At 34.5% G+C, this 17,307-nt stretch overlaps 1 protein-coding gene across 1 annotated transcript in view; it reads left to right on the forward strand.

Moving 5' to 3' along the window:
• Nucleotides 1-17,046, forward strand: part of LOC121739101 — a 97,998-nt gene extending 80,952 nt beyond the window's left edge. Inside the window, exons 4-7 of the mRNA XM_042131426.1 lie at nucleotides 6,674-6,777; nucleotides 13,889-13,997; nucleotides 15,231-15,357; nucleotides 16,815-17,046. Of these exons, the coding sequence (XP_041987360.1) occupies nucleotides 6,674-6,777; nucleotides 13,889-13,997; nucleotides 15,231-15,357; nucleotides 16,815-16,938 (464 nt within the window). The 3' untranslated portion in view covers nucleotides 16,939-17,046. The remainder of the gene's footprint in view (nucleotides 1-6,673; nucleotides 6,778-13,888; nucleotides 13,998-15,230; nucleotides 15,358-16,814) is intronic.
• Nucleotides 17,047-17,307: the final 261 nt, after the last annotated feature.

The following is a 17,307-nucleotide window of genomic DNA, read 5'->3' on the forward strand; positions in this document are numbered from 1 at the left end:
ATTAGTCTCGCTAAAACTCGAGAACGACTAAGTCGATTTGGTAAATTTTAGTCTTGGAATATTCGTGGAAGTCCAGTGAATTTATTAAGAAACGGTGAACTTCGTATCTCTCCCATACGAAGTTCACCGGGTAATCTAGTAAAGGATATCTACTCATATTATTACACAGGAATTATTGATTAATAATAAATTAAAACCGGCCAAATGCGGGCCGCGATATGGGGTTCCGTAGTACCGCTAGTTTCTGTTTTTTTTTTAATGGTCAATGAATGTACATTTATAACGTGTTTTACACTAAGTACTAACAACATCATCTGAGTTACCTACGTTTAAAGGAATTCGAACGAAAAGTTCCCATAGACTTTTCAGAATACATTTTTTTTAGTTGATCGACTATTACTTAATAACTTATGAAGTCTTCTTAGCCGTGATAGTTTTCCTTCTAAATTCAGCATATTTACTACTCCCGTGAATTTTTTCTACATTTCCAGAAACAACCGTTTAGCTGGTAGAAAGGGGTGGGGGGGGGGGGGGGGGGAGGGCACTGGACTCGGGGAAAAAACGATCTTTTAATACTCATAATATTTTTAAAAAACCTATCCAACGACAACCCACACGGTAAGGTGGACGCGAAAAAAATATTAATTCCCGCTTGATGTGTAGGGGAGGTGCCTTAAAACATATTTTATTAAGATCTTATCCACGGTTTTGTCGGCATCATTAATATGTGCATTAATGCCAAATTACAGCTTTGTAGGTCCTATAGTCTCTGAGCAAAACCGCGGACAGACAGACGGACAGACAGATGGACGGAAAGACTGAAACAATAAGGGTTCCTTGTTGACTACGGAACCCTAAAAACTGAAGCCAACAGAAATAACTTAAAATGTTTATCCCGGAATCATATGATTTACAATAATGTACGGTTTCACCGCGACAAATTCAGGTTGAAAGTACTTACTTATATATTACTAAAAATGAAAGTTACTCAAACATTTGCAGAGCAGTACCATAACACAATCGTTACCATATTCGATTCGTGTCCATCATGATCCGTATATGATAAAACTTTGCGAAACGTTAGACAGGTCTGCGATAAACGCACACAAAGTTCAACCTGCATTGCAAGGTCACATTCTATTGTATAGGTCAGTTTCATCACGATACACTAATGTCTTATTAATTATTAATTTATTATTTAATTTATCGTTTAATAGCTCTTCGGTTATGGTTCACCACAGTGAAATTGTAAAACAGTAGCGAGAACGAGGTTTTAATTAAGTGTTATTAAATTATTAATTATATTTGTCTAGCTACAGCAACTCTTAGATACCTAATTAGTTTCTCGAAATTTTGCCAGTTGAAACACTTTCCTTATACGTTATTCAAGTTTTAAAAAACTTTAGTATAATATTCTGTCCACGTCTAAATAGGTCCTAGACCATGGGTTACCAATTAGTTTCGCTTGGGGTCCATTTTAAAAAAAGAAATGACCTTCGCGGTCCACACATTTTATAATAAAAAAAAAACAAAGGTATTTAGAAATTCCAAAGGTATTTATTTACATATCAATGAAAAAAGTGCCAATTTTGTTGCTTGTTTGGTGCAAGCTATTGACATTAAATCCTGGAGAAGTTCATCAGCAAGTCAAGTGCTCGGTCCGCACACAACGGGTCGGCGTTTTCACTCAGACGCGTCAGAAAACGCTTATTCAAGGATTTATTTGAATAATTTTCATCACAAAATAATATTATCTACCTCGCAGAGAAAGTATCCACGCTGATTGTATAGATGTAATAGTGTGCCTGTCTGTGTCTCGCTCATATAAAGATACTTTGAGTCTCGGAAAACGAGGTAAAATAGTAGTTTGAGGTTGTTAATGTGCGGTTTCGTGCGATAAATTTCGGCGCAACAATGTTGCCGGCAACGACGACTTTTATCTACTTGTATCCTTATGAATCAATATAACGTTTTCAAACACGGCTAGCCGCTAGTTGCGCCACTGATGGATGTTGCCAAACGATGGGAAATGCCGCCCGACGCGAACTCGCGGACTATGTGTATAACTTAGTAATTGGCCACTTATGATTAAAAGTTTTAAAGTTATGGACAAAAGTTATTAAGATGCTGGTCTCTCGGTGATTAGCAGATTAGGTACTCTTTACTGCCGCACTCAGAGCGGAACATTAATTACTTAAATGCAATTAATTCAAAATTTTGACATAAGCCCCATACATTATCTGTCAAACTCTTCATGAAATCGAAGGTTAATCATAATTAAATGTCTCTGAGTACGGCGGTATGTAAAAGTCGTAGGTAACAGAGGTTATCCGTTATTGTAGTGTTTTATACTACTCCGCCTATATTCTATTCAATTCAGATTACAATAAAATTTAGTTTATTTGTTTGCTATTTATTTAGTAGCTTCTGAAATGACTGGACTGATTTCGATATAATTTAACACAGGCATAAATTTAAACACCTTGAACATGAGGACATATTGGAACATAGAGAACTTTTTATTGCAGTAAAATATACCTATGGTTTCTGCAATAATTTTCTTTACTTACCAATCGTCGGCTGACATATTTTATTATATAGGTAGTAAATATATGTATTTTGCGTAATAAATGTTATAAATCTAATATATAAAATTCTCGTGTCACAGTTTTCGTTGCCATCTCCTCCGAAACGGCTTGACCGATTTTGATGAAATTTTGTGAGTAGGTCTGAGAATCTGCCAATTTTTCATACCAAAAATTATTTATATGGCAAAACAACGTTTGCCGGGACAGCTAGTTTATAATAAAATCATAACGACAAATGACAATGTTACACATTTAATACATATTTAAAATCGTTTTCACATACAAGCTGTTTTTATTATGTTCAAATGCTTTAGCAGATTCCGAGCTCGTAGTTGTTAATAAAAAATGTGGTTTTAGTCAATGCAAGCTATTTAATAATATATTTTATACTAAGTTTTGCCTGCGGCTCTACTGTGTAAATAGAGTATACCACGTTGACGTACTGTAAACTGTTATAGTTTGGTACTACTAATATATAATTATTCTGTGTGTGTAGTACGAGTACGTCTTTCTTTTCCGCAGTCTATTTTTTGTGCTTAATTTTAACAAAATTGATTATTTATTTAGGAAATTTTAATAGGATTAAATAAGATTTATAAGTTTCAGTAAAAGAAAGAAAAAAGTATGTCACTCAAGCGACTTGTCTAACGTTAAAGACGTGAATAAAATATTGCAGAAATATAATATAAAGGCTTGTATATTTAATTACAATCTTTTTACCCATAGGCAGTACTCTAAAACAAACAATTAGTGACATTTTGTATAATATATTTATCTACTAAGAACTTTGTAAAGTTGACTTGTTCAAAAAGTTCACTTGCCTATTAAATGTTTTAAGTACTATTAAAAGAAACGGGAAATAATGTAAGAAGGTCAGATAATATTGTCCAAAGAAATAAATAACATTAAGAGCGGATGCCATATTGTCCGGGAAAAGGATTAAAAGTAGCCTATTAGCTTGTACTTCCGCGTCAGCTGGTATCCTGCTTTTAGTAGAAAAAATAAGCTGCAAGGACAGGATTTTTAATGTTATATAGCTTAGTACATGTGCTCGCTACTTTTTTGCGCCTCAATTCGTCCAACTCGTCGAAATCGTACATTTTTCCGGGATAAAATCTGTACCATGTCCATTTTCGTGTGTTTTGTTCGTGTTGCAGTATAACAATTTAAGCTGTCTAAGATTGCACTTCGTACTGCTTATATATACGTCGATCCCCTAAAAATATCTTGGCTGAAAGTTGTAAAAGCTTGTAATTTTTTAAATTAGGTACAAACACAATATAATAATTTACTATCCTGTCCATAATAAGGCAAAATGATAGAAAAATATTTCAACCATATACTGCTAAGAGCCTCAATTTCTACTTTATCCATATAATTTATTAATTATTATTATAAAGTTACAGCCTAACCCTAAAAAGCAACCACATCTAAACACAACTCTACTCCCATCTTTATTAGGTGTCACAGTGTAGCTGTAGTGAATATTATAAGTGTAGTGCAATATGGTTCGTCAGTACCTCGCTGTCGTGTTGCTGGTGATGGGCTGTATCGTCGACACCAAGACAGTCAACTACCAGTCGCCCATTAGCAACAATATCTCTCCTAAATCAGGTAATTAAGGAAACTGTGACAGTGACCAGTTTCATTGAAACCAGCTGCACAGGAGTGATTCTAAAGGGGTGTAACAAAACTAAGTCCCCTATAACGAATGTGCGCTGTGGAACTATTCTATTATATATCGCTAAAAGAGTAAATTATTTTTACTTTTGTATGGGAAAATACATGACGCTAGGGCCACCCATACTACCCATACAAATCACAAAAAATTGCTCATTTCAGCGCTACTATTTTTACAGTTAACTCTATATTAGAAGAGACACAATATGTACACACGTTAAAGTATTATCGCTCAGTTTTGTTACACACTGTATAGTGCCCATGTGCAAGTACAATGTTTTGCACCAGATCACTTCCTTCCTTCCTTCTCACAACTCACTTGGAAGGATGACCGACTACTTTAATGTTATGGAAGACTATATTATAGTGTTACAAAAATTTGGTATGCCATTTCCATAATAATCTTAAAAAATGAAAGGTATAAGGCCTGTAATTATTGACCTAATAATTATTACCAAGAGATACTACCTATATTTTGTAAAAAAATATTGATTTTATCATATTTTTTCATATAAATAACAAAACCGATATAAATGGATAGCATTGGCCAACAATATAAATCATCATATTATGAGAACAGCTAACGGTCTTTATAATACGAAAAAGAAGGTAAAGAATTATTATTTAAATAAACTGTTAGAAAAACAAGCAGCCTCATAGTATTACTTTTAGTAGTACATTAGGATTAGTTTACATTAGTTTTATTTAGTTGACTAGTTGAGTATCTAATAAGATATTATAAGTCAACGTATCTTAAGTTTTTATGTCATTTTAATATAACTTTTCTCGAAAGTCTAATGATTAGGTAATCAATACAATATCTCTACCCGGATCTGAAATTTAAATATGTCACAACCGGATTTTTTATAAATAGTAGTTATTTGGGGAGTGCCTTTCTGAATTCTGATGTCATTCGTTGAAAATGCATTTAATTAACATAAAAAAATAAGTAACATAATATTATGACGATAATACGTCGCGTTGTTCATTTTTACCGATGATACAGCATCAAAATTTGTGCATAATTTGTTTTATTGCATCTATATATTAATACGTGAGCCAAAAACTTTGTATCCCTTTTGACGAAAAATGGGAAAACGTAGGTAAATTAAATTTTACACAGTTATAGTTTATATGGTGAAGGAGTGCATGGAGCTAATAGTATTTTGAAATTATGCTTTTATCATACATTTTTTTAACAAATAAAACATTACACACACTACAACACACACACTAGGAAAAATGACAGATTTTTGAGTGACAAGCCTATACATACGAATTATACTCTTTTATTTTTGGTTGAAGTCTGTGGACAACAAAGTGACAAATTGAAAATGGATTAAAGTTTTTTTTTCATTGAATTTTAGATACTATTAGACAATGCTTACACGGCCAGTCTGAGATCAGCTGCTGAGTACCAGAGACATGAGTTGAAAAAATATGATAAAATCAATATTTTTTTACAAAATATAGGTAGTAGTCTTAGTAGTAATATAGGTAGTCGAATTTCGACCATTGGGCGATCTCTAGTTTATATAAATAGATTTTAAATAATCATAAATTATTATTGTTGCAATCATGTCAAAATACCTAGGTTGTAAAAATGTTCAAAATAAAGACGTGCCACATTCCAGTAGCATTCTGGATTTCATGTTTAAGGATTTAGCAACTTCTACGTACAATAATTATTAATTCAATGACTTCACACAACTATTAAGTATCGTAAAAAAACACTAATTTAATTTGGTGTCAAAGTAATTTTTGGGGTCAAGCAAAGAAGGACGTAAGAAGCGGTTTCTTCTAGAGACTAGACAACCAACAGAGCTGATATTCTGATATCTCTATCTGTCTGGAAGACACCGCATGAAGCGGTAAGCCATTCGCGCCAATGTGAAAATGAAGTATTTATTAGTTTTTATTACATAATATATTATTCATTACCTGTCTTGTTACCCTTACGTCTACCTTGCATGCATTATACTGTATGGTTTTATAGTACTTTTCGTACTACATGGTTTTTTTTAGAAATGAGTCAATTTTTTTGAAGATATATACCATCTTGAAAAAACTCAAAATAGGTATTAAAATCAAATCTATGTTCTCCATATCTAATTTCGTTAAAATCGTTTAAGTGGTTTAAGTTAACAGAAAGGCAGTCTTACTGAAATTATGAAATGGACAGAAAAAAACAGACAGACGCATCCGCACGATATTAATATGGATGATCAGAATGAAAGAAAATATTAAATATACTAACATTCACAGCCAAACCCTAGGACCCTGAGTGATTTTTGACCAGCTTCCAAAAAAGAGGTTTTTTGGAAGCTGATCAAAAATCATTTTCTAAATCAAGCTCCAACGTCATCCCCCAGCTCCAGCTACTCAAACAGTACCTTCTTTTCCAGAATGCTCGAGCTGCAGTACAGAAGACGAACTGGGTGTAACAAGATGGACGATGCCCCTCCTCAAGTCTGGAGAAAAGAGATATTATTTAGGAATCTTTTTTAAGGTAATTTACTACTTTACATTTACAGATAAACTCCTGGGAGTATTGGTTTCGGAAAATTGAGAAACGTAAAAAAGACATGGCTAAAGCGCCATGGCGCATTATGCAGAATTATCACTAGTCATATTACTATCCAGTATTTTAGATTTCTCACGCACTATTGAAATATATTATTATCGAATGTAGATAATATTAAATTATTGTTTGAGTACCCGGGTTTTTATATCATCTTGCTTGCACTATATATTCGGAGAATCTTCGGATTATTTAACTATCATAATTCTAATATCAAAGTATAGCCACTTTGCGAATTATACTATTATATTTTATTTACACCTTAATAAAATGAAACTTTAAGACGTCACGTTAGAAAATACATAAACATCATCACATATATAGATCATATTATAATAACTCTTTATTTAGTCGTAGCCGGGTAAAATAGTAAATTTAAAATTACAGTACTTAATATAATATATGGTAGCATAGTGTTAAAAAATGCAACAGCAAAGGTAGCACTTACACAAACAAGAGAATGAATTAGAAATATTATGATTTGGAACATTGTTGCTTATTCTATTTATTTCTTTTGTGTTATGGTCAGTTACTAGGCGTAAGGCGTAAGCAATATCCTGTAGGAAACGTAAATTTTTCAGCTCATTATAATACTATACTTATTATAATGAGCTGAAAAATTTACGTCTACCAGGATCTGATAGCAAAAAAGGGAAAAAAGAAATTGACGCTACCAATACTGGGGAAATTGGAGCAAAACGTTTGATACTTTTTTTCTTTATAGCGGCTGATTATGTGTGTGATACATGCAAATGTAAAAAAATATCCAATGATCAAGGATAATTTTTGAAAATCTCCCATATTTGCCATGAGATCCTGGTAAACTTATAGCTATACATTTTATTATGATTACATAGTCCGATTTAATAAATTTTTTAGCAAATTGCCAATAATTGAAAAAATATATACTAATAAAGCATTATATAATTATAAAGTGAGGATTTTTGCCGTGCTTTCTCTTACTACTTTTAAATTTTTGTTCATAATTTAGCTAAATCATAGGAGGCCCGAACTTATAATCTTATAGATTTTGAATCTCTAATAATTATAGAATATTGCTATGGTTGAGTCTTTGGTTGAGTCAGACTAGAAACTTTTTTGAAATGTTCTAACTTCTAATCCGGCATGCATGAGCTCATCTGCAAATATTATGACATTGAAATATGAAAGTAGGTGTATCCGTCTCTGGATAATGATGATGACGAATCGCGTGAGATGCGGTGGCAAAAACTATAATTACATTACGCAAAACAACTTGTTTTCTTTCTCAACACGTGGTTGGCTAAATATAAGTTGGCGCGAAACGAAATTACTATAATTACGTCTCCTCCTTCTTCTTCGTTTTGTGTTCTCCGCAGTATTTTGCCAATGTGTTTCAGAAGTCAAAACTCCAATAGAAGCTGTATTTTTAGGGTTCCGTAGCCAAATGGCAAAAAATGGAACCCTTATTATTTATTTTAAGCCATCTTGCAACAATATATCATGTAGCTTGTCTTTCGACATAGGCCTCCTCTAGCAACTTCGGTCCTGCTATTTCCTTTATGTCAGATAATGGGTGTCTGCCCTTCTGTCATTGTCAGTTTGACGGACAAAGAAACTGCACTAATGTTGCATTAAAATATTGGAATTGGAGTATTTCTTCATTGCCACATTTATAACGTTTTTATGGCGTCATTGTCACTGGTACAATAATTTTTCAATCAAGAGAAATTGGAATCAGCTATAATTATTATGTGGCCAAATTAAAAAGGGGCGATCGAATCTCGATCAGATTGGATCATAATACGTCTATTACACAAGATTGCATCTCGATGTTCCTTGCCTTTTGTCAGCTTTCTCTCCACAAAAAACTTGCGCCGACTGTGACTGTTTGTACAGTCAGAATGTTTATCTGTATGTCCAACTTTTGTACAGTCAGATTATTTGTCTGTTTGTGTGTCCAAATGAATACTCACAGGATGTTACAAGGATATTTAATTATGTTAAAGTGTCATTTAGAAAATAGCGACGTCGAAAATAAAAGAGTTATTTTTTTTTAATTAGGAACATGGGCTGTAAGATTAACAGCCGTACTCAAAGAGATTTAAGAAAGTATCTTCAATTTCATAAAGATTTTGACATTAAAGTAAACTGTAATACTTAATTAAATTCTCATATTGCGGCCGTTTAACTAAGTATTCGCGAACGAAATCTCTGTTCTACGAAAATAGACTTCGTTGTCTGTCCGTCTGTCTGTCTGTCTGTATGTTTGTCTCCAGGCTGTATCTCAAGAACCGCTATAGATAGAATTCTAAAATTTTCATAGATTGTGTATATATCTATCTGTTGCCGCTATAATAACAAATACTAAAAAAACAAAAATAAATATTTGAGGGGGGCCTCCCATACAACAAACGTGAATTTATTTTGCCCTTTTCTGCTTGATATAAAAAATTCCAATAGATATAGCTTGAAATGTACTTGAAATTTTACAAAATACTCAATTATATTATGTGTACATACTTTAATAATTAATAATAACATTAAAACAAAAATTAACTTCAAGGGGAGTTCCCATACAAAAAACAAAAATTTTGCCTATTTTTGCGCTTTATCGGTACAAAACCCTTCGTGCGCGAGTTTGTCTCGTACTTTTTTTAAACAAATGTTGCTATTTTATATTGCAACAACTTTACATCTCTACATTTGTATGAATACAATATTAACATTAATACTAGGTAATACACTATTACTTATAACTAAAAACTTAAATATTATAGCTTATACAGTGTGTAACAAAAATAAGTGATAATACTTTAGGGTGTGTACGTGTTCCTTGTAGAGAGTTCACTGTGAAAGTAGCAGCGCTGCAAGACGAAATTTATTTTTCACTTTTGTATGGGGAAGGGCCCGAGCGTCACGAGGTTCCCTATAGAAAAGTGAAAAAAAAATTTGGTCTTTCAGCGCTGCTACTTTCACAGTGAACTCTCTACAAGGAACACGTACACACCCTAAAGTATTATCACTTATTTTTGTTACACCCTGTATAGACTAATAATTAACAACTATATTTAACAATATTTGAACTCATACATTCATCCTGACACGCAAGACATACTCTACATAGTCATAATATTGCTGCTTTTACTTTTACTGTAATTAATATTATAATACAAGTTGTACACTTACTATGTAACACATTACTTTAAATATTTTATTAAGATAATAAAAATCGACTCGTATTTGGCCGATCTTTACTATTTGAGCTAGGCTTACCTGACAGACATAATACTTATAGCATATAGAAGACGGGCCTCACCACTGCCTGATATAAGTCATAACTCATAAGTGTCGGGCTATCCGCAACTCATCTGACAGATAGAGTATGAACTATGAAGTATCTCTCAGATAAGTTGTAACTAGATAGCCTATTCGGAACTATCAGGAAGTTGAAACAGGCCCTAAGGTAGGTTATAAGTATTTTTGCTAAACAATTTTCAACAAATTTCTCTGCAGACCATACTTAAGTCAAACTTAATACTCGATTGAAATTACTATATCATTATCACTTTCTACGGATTGGACCGGTACACAACAATGGGACTTTGTAACGCACTAACGAGGCACGAGCGTAGGGGCCGATTTGTCAAGTATTTTTGGTATGGTAGATGGGATTCAGTTTACTACACGCTTTAAAATATATATAAATAAAAATAAAAAGTGCACATCGCCGCTAAAAAGATTTGCTCTCCAAAAGTTTAACGCTACCAGGCTAATGTTTGTTTTTTTTTAAAACGTGACTCTTAAATTTTTAGCACTACAGCTACCCTCGATGGGTTTTTTGTCACATTAAAGATAACAACAGAGAATTTTATAACACGTTCCATTAAATGAGGTAGCCTAAATATATGAGCATATGCGACATCGTAAAGTGATATCGGACGAATTTTCAAGTGGCACGCTTCCACGAAATTAGGTGAATCCCGTGGACCGGAAGTAATATGGCCGCCGCACGAAATGTACCGGAAGTTGCAGGCTGACCAGAGTTTAGTCTATGGATATCCCTGCATTTTGAATTTAGAACGATAGTGGTTGACAACTTAGCATTTTGGAATGTTATTTAGCGGAGTTAAATTACTTTATGCTTGATCAAAATATACACTATACAACTTAGTTTATGCTTAAATTGTACTTCACTATGTATCATAGAAAAAAAAAATTCTTGAATCAAAGCAAAACTAGTATCCGAGAGTAGTCGCCTTTATCTTATACTCGTACCTACATAATATTACACTTTTAGACACTTTTAGAGCAAATAAATGAACTGAATTGAGTTGAATTCTATTCTTCTATTAATTATACAATTATACATATTCTGCAATCTACTAAAAGAGGAAAACTTGTGAAACACGATACAAGCAATATTATAGAATATAGGTTTATATCATGAATATGCAAAACACTCATCAATTGTGCAGCATTTGATCAATACAAGCTGCATATGACCCTTCAATTTATGGCAGAATCTACAATTTAAGAAAAATGTGGATTTTATACTTTGTCGTATTTTCATTTTATATTTAAACCAAATTGCATTCGGAAACTACAGTTACTAAGTTAGAAATGTGGGATTTGATAAAATGCATTGTTAGCGCCATGCTTAGCGATGCGAAATGTCAAATTCCATCCTATATTCCTGGAATCCTGATTTCTAGCTTTGCTGTCGAAGTGTCTATGTTATCGAATGATACTTGACTAAAGACCCTTAACGCGGGTTTAAAAATTCAATTTTATATAGATTTGAAATCAATTACTAAGGTTACAATTAATACAATATGACTAGAAAACAAATCCTTTTAAACCAAGGAATACAAAATACGTATACCTCATTTTTCCTATTCTGTCATAAAGCACAGTAGGCAGTTATTGGAATTTGTATTTTCTAGTCCTTTGTCGTCCTGTATCTAGGTCGAATAAGAGCACTAGAAAAGAACTGCGCTGGAAACACATCAGTTTTAGCGAATGCGGAAATAGAATGGATTTCTTTTGCTTAGTAGCTAGCTCAGTCTGTAGTAGCCTAAGGTGCGATTTTGAAGGAACCTCCTTGTTTTTCTTTTCATAAAATAAGGAGGGCTTCTTTAGCTCTGGCGTCCTAAGTAAATAATACTGTTATATTATATTATAGTCTTAGCGTATGGGTAGGTACTAGGTAGTTTTTGTTTAATTCTATGTTAAAAAATAGAAACCAAATATGTCAGATACATATTATGACATGCCGGTAAATAGAAAACTTAAGTAAATAAGTTTTAAAAACATATTAAGCGTATAAGGAAGTAGTTACTTACGCCTATTACCGGTCTGTTTGATATTTAGAATAAGATCTTTATCTTAAAAATATACCTATTAAAATATATGAAATGTATTTTATAACTAAACTAAATAAAAGTACGATAGTAAATTAATTACCTCCGTAATACTACATAGTATGAATGTAATAAGTCTGGTCAGAACTCTGTAATCCTAGCCACTAGCCAGTAATATCTGCATAACTTGATGAAACTTAGGACTAGTTGCAATAGCATACCATTAATGTTAACACGCCAATATGATGTTTACTACACATACATTAGGCGTTAATATAGCTTGCCGTTATATAGGATTTCCGTCTATACGTAGCTGGAAAGATTCTGATGAAATGACTTTCGCTACCGAAACACAGATTAGTTTTGTATATCAGAGAAGTTCATAGGCAGATGGCGGACGTATTTTGGTCGGGTTACGTCAAAAACAGCCGGCAGATCGCGACTAAGGGTCAATTCAGACCGCAACGTGACGCGCGACGCGTAGATGCATTTCTAAATTTGTACTGAATTGATAAATTGTAATTGATAGAAATGCATCTACGCCTCTCGTTGCGGTTTGAATTAACCCTAACATTGAATTAACAAAATCCGACCAAATGACGTAGATCCGCCATGTGTCTGTGAATCAATTTCTTCTATGGCACGTCATTTAAAAATGTGAGTCGAAATGAGTTTAATAAGTTGAGTAACTAATCAAAAACTCGTTAATCAAGTGTTGGGAAGCCCATAACACCTGACCTAAAGAAAACTTAGTACTGCATCGTTACTCTACACTACTCTACAGTCTACAGTCATAGCGAGAAATTGCTTGGAAAATTATAGGCTTTCAACTGGTTAGTAAGAAAACTCAAATGGTCACAAATTATTATTACTAGTTAGTAGGTTCGGCTTGTAAGAGCTATTATAAATTGTAGTATGGTTTGTTTTTAAATAAAGTCTAGTATAAGTGGTGAAGATTTTGGGAATTGCATCAAAATCCTCATTAAACATAGTACTAATCTTTAATTATCTAACAAAACTTTTTTGAGTCATACGTGTAACGGCCGTTCCCAATATTTGATCTATCTCTGGTTTTGCCCTACTAAAGATAGGAATAGCTCACATTAGACATTAGAGACATATATTTTATGTCAATTGTGAGCTATTCCTATCTCTAGTAGGGCAAAACCAGAGATAGATCAAATATTGGGAATGGCCGTAAATTGATTATCATACGTGAGGTTTTCCATTGCGTGGACATTCGAGGCATCAGTCATCACTATTTTACATACATGTTCTCTTAGGGGAAACTTGCACCCGTGTAGGTTAAAGTAATTCCGGAGTTATTTTTCTCTAATTATTATACATATTGTCAAAGATTAAAAAATGACAAACAATTAAACAAACCTAGTTATAGTGCATAACAGAACAACTCACATATTTACTTATAGCGTTTTCGGCATCTCGAACTGCCCCGGGGTAGGGCAGGCAGGGCAGGCCGAATGGATACGGAAAAATGATCCACGAAGCACGTGGACTTAGTACTAGTGCCTTTATCTATGACTATTGCAATACGTAGCTTATGTTCTTAATTTAAACTTCGTCTATTTTATATCCGTTTCGAGATGCCGAAAACGCTATTACCGTTTTCCCATATTTCCGAACCGACCGGTAATTTTGGTTTGTTGCTTGAATTTGAAATAAAACTTTTTTTTCAGGCGAACTGGTTTAAGGCGCAGCAGTACTGCCGGTTCCACGGCATGCACCTCGCGTCCATCTCCTCGCAGGAGGAGAACGACAAGCTCGAGAAGTACGTCAGAGAATCAGGTAATATTCTCTCCTTCCTTCCTTACAGCTCTGCATGTGTGCATAGGCAGTATAGGCCAAGGCATTGGTGGCAGCGTCCTTAGATGGCGGCAGAGTTAGTACATAGGGGCGGAAAAATTAAAGTGGCCTATACTCATAAAAATATGAAGACGGCCCTGCTTCCTTATCATCATCATCATCATCAGTCTATTGCCGTCCACTGCTGAATATAGGCCTCCCCTTCCTTATGATGAAGGAAACTCTCATAGTGGGTGCTTCACTTCGATCTTTTATGGAAAATTAGACAATGTGGTTCCGCCCGCGTAAAGGATTTTGCGATAACCGTACATTTTACGGCAAAAAGTTACTTACTTCTTTACATGCCCATGTCCACTTTAAATCTGTGATAAATGTAACAAATAATAGTATTTTAAAAAGATAAAACCGACTTTAAATTGTACGTAATTAAGAATTAAAATTCTCTATCTCAAAAACTACTGAACCGATTTTGATAAACTTTCAGTATTCCCTAAATTGAACAATACCTAGTATAACAAAAAAAGAATCACTTAAATCGGACTCGTTCCTCAAATTAGTCAGTTCTTAAAAAATCCCCATTTTTTACACAATTATAAACGCTTGTATGGACTATGGCAGCGGTTCGCAACACTGGAGTCGCGACCCCATGCGGTGTCGCGGAAGATATTTATGGAGTCGCCAAAAGTCAGACAACAAGGTCGTACTTATCGAATTTTATTTACGACGAAGTTACCTGAACCAACCTTTCCACTTATTTAGTTTTGCACAATTAACTAAGTGTTTTTTTTCTGGGGTCGCTCATAACCTATTTTTTTAATTTTGGGGTCGCAATATCAAAAAGGTTGCAGACTGGTGGACTATGGTACTATTTAAAACTATACTCCACTCGGGCTAACTTGTCGCTAGCGGTCATTGACTCCCTGTCAAAAACTTGTCATTTTCCATATAAACCGCGATTGACAATGAAGTGTCAGATATTGTTTATCGTGGTTTTACGAGATATTGTGCTAGCAGCTAGAGGCTACTTTACAACCGACTAATCGGCTAGTCGGCTCGTCAGCCAAAATTATGATCGACAGATCTCTAATTAACCTATCGATCCCCAAGCAGCAGCCGGCTGCCGCATAACAGTTGAAAATCGACTGTGTCTGCTATACCCACGATGGAGGTGTTAAAATGTTCTTATCATTAACCAAACAACACCTACTTTTTCAGGTTACGGTCGCGAGCACTTCTGGACGTCGGGCACGGACTTGGCTGAGGAGGGCAACTTCTTCTGGATGGCCAACGGCAGACCCCTAACCTTCGTCAACTGGAATGCTGGCGAGCCCAACAACTTCAGGTAAATCCAAACTCGGTCTTAACTCTTAAGCGATAATCGAGTTTAAAACAATCGTGGTGCCACAAATCATGGTGTCTTGCTCGTTCTTGGTGTTTATTGCAAGAGAAGGTGCATTTCGACGAACGACAAAGAGGCCCATTCACGGCAGGACTGCCGTGCAGTCCTGCCGTGAATGGGCCTCTTAAGGCATTTAATTACGTATAGTTCGGATGGATGCAGGGCCCCCGCTACCATAATATGTGCAATGTGTGCAATGCACACGGGCGCTACCCTCTAGGGGCCAAATCGCTATCTTTAGGGGCGCCAAAACCACAGACCCAAAAAATTTGCCTAAGGAAGCAGCCATGCCGATTGTATGGGCGCTGCAGACTCGATCGCACAAAAAGTCGGTCATCTGCGATCTCCCTTAAGAGGAGTCCACACCACCGTTTTTCCATACAAATGCTGTCCCCTGTTTCCTCCCTGGATAATGCCGGTAGAGTTATGATTTTTTTCCTGAATATCTATGGTCACTATTAAGCATGTCCCTATGTTTTCTTTTTTTTCATAATGTTATTATTAAAAAAGATAAGAACGTGCAAAAACCCAAAAAATGGCCAGATTTTCCTCTGTGTTCAAATACCCAGAAAACAAAACTGGCTAAAATATACAAAAAAATAAAACATAGGAACATAGCTCAAGCCTTGTTTTAATTCTTAATGAAAAAAGTACTTAAATCGGTTAAGTTTTGGAGAAGGAATCAGCGGACAACGAATCGAAGATTTTCTGTTCTTTTATTACAACTTTTGTCGTGTTGTCTCTATCGCGCTCTGCGGTGGGAGACTTGAGATTGGTGAGACAGCAATACATTTTCAAATACCTATTTTCAATTTCTCTCGCCCCTAGTGTATCCTCTTAAGGGGCGCCAAAATCCTTTTTTTGCACACAGGCGCCAGTAGCCCTTACGGGGGCCCTGGCTGGATGTAATACCAGTGAAAAAAAAATTAAATGGTCAACTGCGTTGTTCTTATAAGGTTATAAATTATAATCAAATAATGAGGATTTAATGTACCATCGAGGAAATTAATTCCTAGACACTTGACGGACCAATGTCATTTGGTTTGATCATGTCAATTCAGTTTTAATTGTGATCTATCGGCTGGGTTTGACGTAACGCGACCAAACTACGTAGGTCCTCCCAGAGAAGTTGATTCCTAGGCAGACCTGGGAATCAACTTCTCTGATAGTATTTAGATTAACTTTTTAGAACTAGCATTTAGTTGTAGTAAGAATTTGCAAATGCCCGATTAGGAATTTTGGGTGGAAGGGCTTAAATTTTTTACTAGATACTTCAAATCTTCTTATGATTATAAATTATGCCCTAATTTTAAGCCGACCTATTAGCCTAAAGATACACCTATTATAAATTATATATTATTAAGTACTTATACGTAATAAAATAACACCTATAATTCCAGATACGAGAACGGCGAGGAGGAGAACTGTCTAGAGTTGTGGAACAGGGACGACAAAGGCCTGAAATGGAACGACTCGCCCTGCTCCTTCGAGACCTACTTCATCTGCGAGGTGCGCTCCGATTAATAACCGTCGACGACATTACACGCTCCAAATTTAAATTATTTTTGACAGTTGTTTTTTTTTTTATCTGTAAATACTTAGCATGGAACTAAAAACGTGCGGACTTTCTGAAATAAGTTGATACTTCTGCCAGAATAAAATTTTAAAGTACAAATAACGTTACCATAATTTTTGTGAAACACGTGTACAAAAATTATATTTAATTAAATTAATCTTTAAGTTCTATGTATTTTTAATTATTATTGTATCTATCTAAAATCTTTTCAAGTGACAAAACGTAAAAAGCTAGTTACCATGTTATACCAAATATTTTTACTTTTTGGATTTTTTTGAATTATTTTTGTATATTTATAAACTGTGTAATGTCTACTT

This window comes from Aricia agestis, chromosome Z (genome assembly GCF_905147365.1).
Source record: "Aricia agestis chromosome Z, ilAriAges1.1, whole genome shotgun sequence".
In the NCBI taxonomy this organism is placed as follows: Eukaryota; Metazoa; Arthropoda; class Insecta; order Lepidoptera; family Lycaenidae; genus Aricia; species Aricia agestis.